Source organism: Nanorana parkeri, unplaced genomic scaffold (assembly GCF_000935625.1).
Source record: "Nanorana parkeri isolate BGI_ZX_2015 unplaced genomic scaffold, ASM93562v1 scaffold161, whole genome shotgun sequence".
Taxonomy (NCBI): Eukaryota; Metazoa; Chordata; class Amphibia; order Anura; family Dicroglossidae; genus Nanorana; species Nanorana parkeri.
Genome location: NW_017306429.1, coordinates 1713136 through 1719141, shown reverse-complemented (window position 1 = coordinate 1719141; position 6006 = coordinate 1713136). Strand labels below are relative to the sequence as shown.

Below are 6006 nucleotides of genomic sequence, written 5' to 3'. Positions count from 1 at the left end.
TATATATATACATATATATATACACACAAACACACACACACACAGTATATATACACACACACATCAGCCATAACAATATGACCACCTACCTAATATTGAGTATGTCCCCCTTTTGCTGCCAAAACAGCCCAGACCAATCGAGGCTTGTACTCTACTAGACCTCTGAAGGTATGTTGTGGTATCTGGCACCAAGCTGTTGGTAGCAGATCCTTTAAGTGCTCTAAGTTACGAGGTGGGGCCTCCATGAATCGGATTTGTTTTTCCAGCACATCCCACATATGTTCCATTGGATTGAGATTTGGAGGATTTGCAACAAGTGAAGCCAGCTTTCTAGCCAATCAGGAAGGCGGGAGGTGGATCATGACATGCTGCCCGGCTTCCTGATTAGCTAGGAAGCTGGCTTCACTTGTTGCTAGGCAGCCTGGCTTCCTGGCCAATCGGAAAGCCGGACGGCACCTCATGACTCACCGCCCGGTTTCCTGATTGATCAGGAAGCCAGGCAGCCTCGGCAAGTGAAGCCGGTGTTCTTTCGCTAGAACACCGGGTTCACAGGCAATCAGGAAGCCGGGCTATGGATCATGATCTGCTGCCCAACTTCCTGATAATTGGGGAAACACAGCACCGGTACTCAGTATCGGCGAGTACCAAAAAAGAATATAGATACTTGTACTCAATACCGAAAAACCGGTATTGATGCATCCCCAATGGGCACCCAGACCGGTCTTCAGCTTTGCGGCTCCATATGAATCAAACTGCAATTAACTATTTGTTTAGACACCTTTCTATCAGAACCAACATGAACTTTTTCAGCAATTTGAGCTACATTAGCTCTTCTATTGGATCGGAAAACATGGGCTAGCCTTCACTCCCCACATGCATCAGTGGCCGCCCATAACCCTGTCACCGGTTTACCTTCCTTGGACCACTTTTGGTAGGTCCTGACCACTGCAGACCAAAGGCCTTTTTCAAAGTCCCTCAAATCCTTATGCTTGCCCATTTTTACTGCTTTCAACACATCAACTTCAGGGACAAAATGTTCATTTGCTGCCTCATATATTTCCAGGTACCATTGTAACGAGATAATCAATGTTATTGACTTCCGCTCTCTGTGGTCATAATGTTATGACTCGTGTATATTTGTGCCTTAGGGCACAAGCAATTCTTTTTAATGCCCTGTTCCCACCAAGGGTTTGAAATAAGGACAAACTACAACTCAGGGCTTACAGTTGGAAGATCTAAGAATTGCTGCTGGTCCCCGTGCCTTATCTTAGAACAGTAGAGTTGGCATGATGAACAGTAATGCTATTCGTCTAAGAAAAGTGTTTTGGAGCACTAAAATAAAACAAAAAAGCTGTATATGCTGTAAAAGCAACATAAATGTTCATGTATTTTCTAATATATTAAGGGAACATAAGGCTAAGTCATAAAGTTGCTACACTGCTACACTGTGTTGCATTTTTTAGCTGCTGTTCTTGCAGCTACTTCCTGTCTGCATGCATGCACTGCAGCGAAGTCTGCATGGCATTTTTTCAGGGTGGGTTTCCTGATGATGAAAACAGTGAACCATGGCTGCATTATGTGTATAAAAAGCAGCCACTTGTAGTATCCATCAGATACCAGTGTGCCAGTATGACAAGGACGGAGCATTGCAGGATTATTACGGTAGGTATTATCTTAATGAAAGTGGCAGATTTAAAAATACTGAAAATGACTGATTGTGGTTAAAAGAGAACTATGGGCAAACCTTTTTTGGCTTTAGTTCTCTTTTGTATCACAGAAGGATTTACTAATGCCCGCTGCCTCCCATCTGTCAGCACTGGAGGAACAGAGAGGGTAGGGGGTAATCTTTGCAGGAAGTGGTGACTGACATTCCCACTCTCTGGAAGGAGAAGATCGTGAACTGAGTGATTAGCGGTTTGTGATCGCTCAGTTCTCGAACTATAGAGCCGACGTATGACAGCTGCAGTGTCACGCGTTGGCTCTAACTATGGGGATGAATGCATTTCACTCTTCCCATAGTTCTCATTATATGATAGCTTAGCAACTGAGTTTACATATACTTTAAATAGAGAATAACAAGAGTCATTACCGATGCCAAAAGGAATAAAGGCTTCCTTCTTAAGAATCTGTCCGTGTTCATCTATAAATCTGCTTGGGTTGAAATCATTTGGCTGCTCCCAGACTTTTGGATCTCGGTGTACAGCCCAGAGATTGGCGAGAACCACACTGCCTTTGGGAATGGTATAGCCTTGGAACACTTTAGACAGAAAAACAAAACAACAATCCTTTAAATACACAAATTACGATGCCTAAAAAAAAAAAAATAGTATCAACATGTGATGTTTAAATGTACTACAGATATTAGCCTCAGATTTAGAACCATGTCTGTCATAATTAGAATCATCAAAATATAATTACCTTATTTAAGTTGATGAATGGTTTACTTTAAACTACTGAAAAACGGCGTAAAAAAAAAAAAAAGCTTGCTGGGTCGGCTCTACATTCATAAAGGCTCAACACTGGGCTTCAATTTCACTTCTAGCCAAGATTAACCCCTCTCTAATCATCCAACCATCAATTGCCTCTACTATCCATTGAGGCTTTGGCATTTTACAGTTGAATTCAAGGGGGCAGATATTTGTGCCAGCTTAGCTGTGTAGGCCTGGCGTCCGCAGCTACTGGATTCTGTTTGAAGACTAACACAGTTACTTGGAAAAAGCAAAAGACACTTCTGCACTGTTGTTACATTAGGCGTTACCATACCTGAACTTTCACAAGCCATGTGTGGTACAGACAATGGGACGACCACAGTCATTCTCTGTATTTCCATAATGGTGGCCTCTGTGAATGGCATTGAAATCTTGTCAGTGAGTGATGGAGGCCGATCATGTCCTATGACTGCATCAATTTCAGCTTGGACTTTTTCTGTCATAAATGAAAAAGAATACTTGAAAAAATAAAAACTTTTTGAAACTAAAAAAAAAAGAATACAAGAGTATTAGGTAGAAGTGCACCGAAATGGAAATTTTAAAACCGGAATAAAAAAAATTTTGTCAGGCCGAAACCAATACCGAAAATGTTTTTTATTTTCATTTTTTCAAATTTATTTAATATTTTATTTTTATTTATTTTTTTATATTTATTTTTATTTATTAATTCATGTAAAAAAAATATTTTTAACATTACTTTTAGGGGCTTCGGGGAAATATTCTCTGAGTGTCCTCTATGAGTGTTCCTGTTCATTGATAACATGAGGACATGGTATGTTTACTATAACTACAACTATAAATGAACAGGAGGGGATGTAGATCACTTCCCATTCATTCATAATTGAGGATATAGTTAACATACCATGTCCTCAATTATGTACAAACACTCATTGATCACTGAACGATGAGTGTTTGTACCTTGCTCTCCTCTCTGACACGCTGTCACAGGAGGCTGATCGAGCGATGTAGGGAGGAGAGCCCAGCCTCCTGTGACAGCGCTATCTGTCTCCGCCCACACACCGCTCTGCCGGACTGTGATAGGAGGCTGAGCGGTGTGGGAGGAGAGACGCCGGCCGCTCACTGCGCTCTCCTCCCGCAGCGCTCGGCCGTCTTTCACTTTCTCTCCTCCCCACTGGGACACAGAGCAGCGCCCAGCGGGGGAGGAGAGAAAGCAGGGATGAGCCGATGTATCGGCAGGAAAATTGCTCTTTCGGCATTATGCCAAAAGTGCAATTTTCGGCCGATATATCAGTGCATCCCTAGTATTAGGGCTTGTGTTGAAGTGCAAATGCAGCTTGCTTTCAAGTGTATTCAGCTTGCATTTGAGATCATTCACAGTTCATTGACTGGTGCATTTAACAGGCAGTTGACCTGCTTCTGCCCTGTTACTGAGCACCATCTAAGCTGAATCAACCCGCTTCAAGCTGCTTTTACATTCCCATTGACTTGTATTGGAAGAGAAGCAGTTCTATGGCAAACAAAAGCCTGTCAACACAGGCCATTAAAAAGTGTAAGGAAACTTAATTTAAAAAAAAAAACGTAATAATCATTTGAAGGTTTTCTTATCCTCCACCATTCCCCTCCTTAGCTGAATAATTACAAAGTTCTGCCTCTGGGTCCTCTGGGGTTCCGCTGCCATGTTTCTATTCACCTGGCTGTCCTGAATTAGATCCCTGTATACCTCTGTGGGGCAGGCAGATGGAATTTATATCAGTACCTTATAGAAGTGAAAGCCTTTTATTGCGCATGTGGGCATGTGCATCTGTGGGCAGCAGAAGAACAGGACAGACGACCACATTTGAACATTGTAAGTATTCAGCTGAGGAGGGGGAAGGTGGGTTACGTATATTAGTACATTGGGAGGGGAGAAGGTAAGAAAACATGCTTGTTAAATTTGTCCTTACACTATAATCACTTCATAGATAACATGACAAATGACTCGACTCTTTGAGGTCAAGAAATGCATAGTGGTGTAGTCAAAGTGCATATATGGTACATTAATCCCTTTTCTCTAATCAGGACATTTCTGTATAAGATGAATCCAATATATTCTGTGTTTGTGAATATTACGTTCAGGACACATATTCACCCAAAGTACTCTTTCACAAATTTCAAGAATGGATCAAAATTCCAGTTTTGCTTACTATTAGACAAGTTTGAACCTGATCTAGTAACCATTACAAATAAAAGAGTAGCATTCACAGCTTGGTTTTGAGTAGACATTGTCAGGTCCATGATAGCTACTGATTTAATCTTCTCCAAAGATCATGTGCCATGTCCTTGCTTTGATCACATGTTTATTTAATGAGGCTTGAAAAACCAAACTGTTTATTCCAGGCAAAAATGGGGGAAGGAGAGTAAAGGGCTCGATTTGTGCAGCATACTAAATGCATGAAAAGGTTACTTCCATTCCAAGGATTCACAGGCCAAATAATATAAGCCTGCAACAGATAATATTCTGGCCTGCAACTTGCGATTTCCCCATGGGCACTAATTGCTATTGCAGTGTGTTTTATTTTTAGTGCTGCTACTTACTTTTGTCCTGGGATGTTCAGATTGCTACACTTTGTACAGTACAGTATTCATATTGATTTTATATTCCAGATAAACAACGTTATCTATTTGACCTGTTACTTGGGTCAAAACAAGGAGCAGAGGGACAATGAAAAAGTTTGCTTTTTCAGGACAACATGATGAGTAATTTATGCCTGTAGCTAGCACTTAAAGGACAAAAAATCAAGCTGAGCCCTGAGAATATTATTTCATATCATTATTATTATTATTATGGGTAATTTCTTTCCAAAGTTTGCATGTTAGCAAATAATAGTGTTTCAACCAAGGCATTCTAGAGATACGTAATGCTATAAGATGCAATCCGTAAAGTAAACCCCTCCATTCCTCATGGTATCCCAGCTTACAGTACCTGTTCATAGAGGCGGTTATAAGCTCTTTATTGCTCCTTCAACCATGTCACAGCTCTCCATGACACCATCCCTCCTTTCCCAATTGACTGGGGTAATTTCTTTGCTATTAGCTGAGGACAACCAATACAAACATAATAATCCCAGTCTAATGGAGAAAGGAGGGATGGAGAAGTCAAAATGAGTAAAGCTATCTATGTATCCTAGGGGGCAATTCAGTTTATGAATTTTAAGACTTTAGACAGGACTAAAGTTTTTTTTAAGTTGAACAATTTTGTTAACCTAGTTCCACATTTTGAATGGGTCTACTTGCCTTTTAAATATTTCCGGTCTTCAAATTGCATTGGATATCCTAACTATGCAGCTATGCCATTTACATAGTGGTTTCATATTCCATCTTCCTTCACCATTCCCAGATGTCATTTGTTGATATCAATAGCTATATCAAACAGACATTACCCAATGCTCTTATATTGCCCAATATATCATCAATGCACTTCTCTGAAAGGTGTGTACCAGTTTATGTTTTAAAAGCTCTTAATCTTTTTAAAAAAAAAACTGTTCTTTGCCAATATAGGGTAAAAGTAAAATGTTTA

The 6006-nt window shown here is 40.4% G+C and overlaps 1 protein-coding gene across 1 annotated transcript in view; it reads right to left on the bottom strand.

Annotated features, from left to right (window-relative positions):
- Positions 1–6006, bottom strand: part of LOC108785422 (cytochrome P450 2U1) — a 27621-nt gene that overhangs the window by 552 nt on the left and 21063 nt on the right. Inside the window, exons 3-4 of the mRNA XM_018554482.1 lie at positions 2764–2925; positions 2090–2257 (exon numbers count right to left, since the gene is read on the bottom strand). Of these exons, the coding sequence (XP_018409984.1) occupies positions 2090–2257; positions 2764–2925 (330 nt within the window). The remainder of the gene's footprint in view (positions 1–2089; positions 2258–2763; positions 2926–6006) is intronic.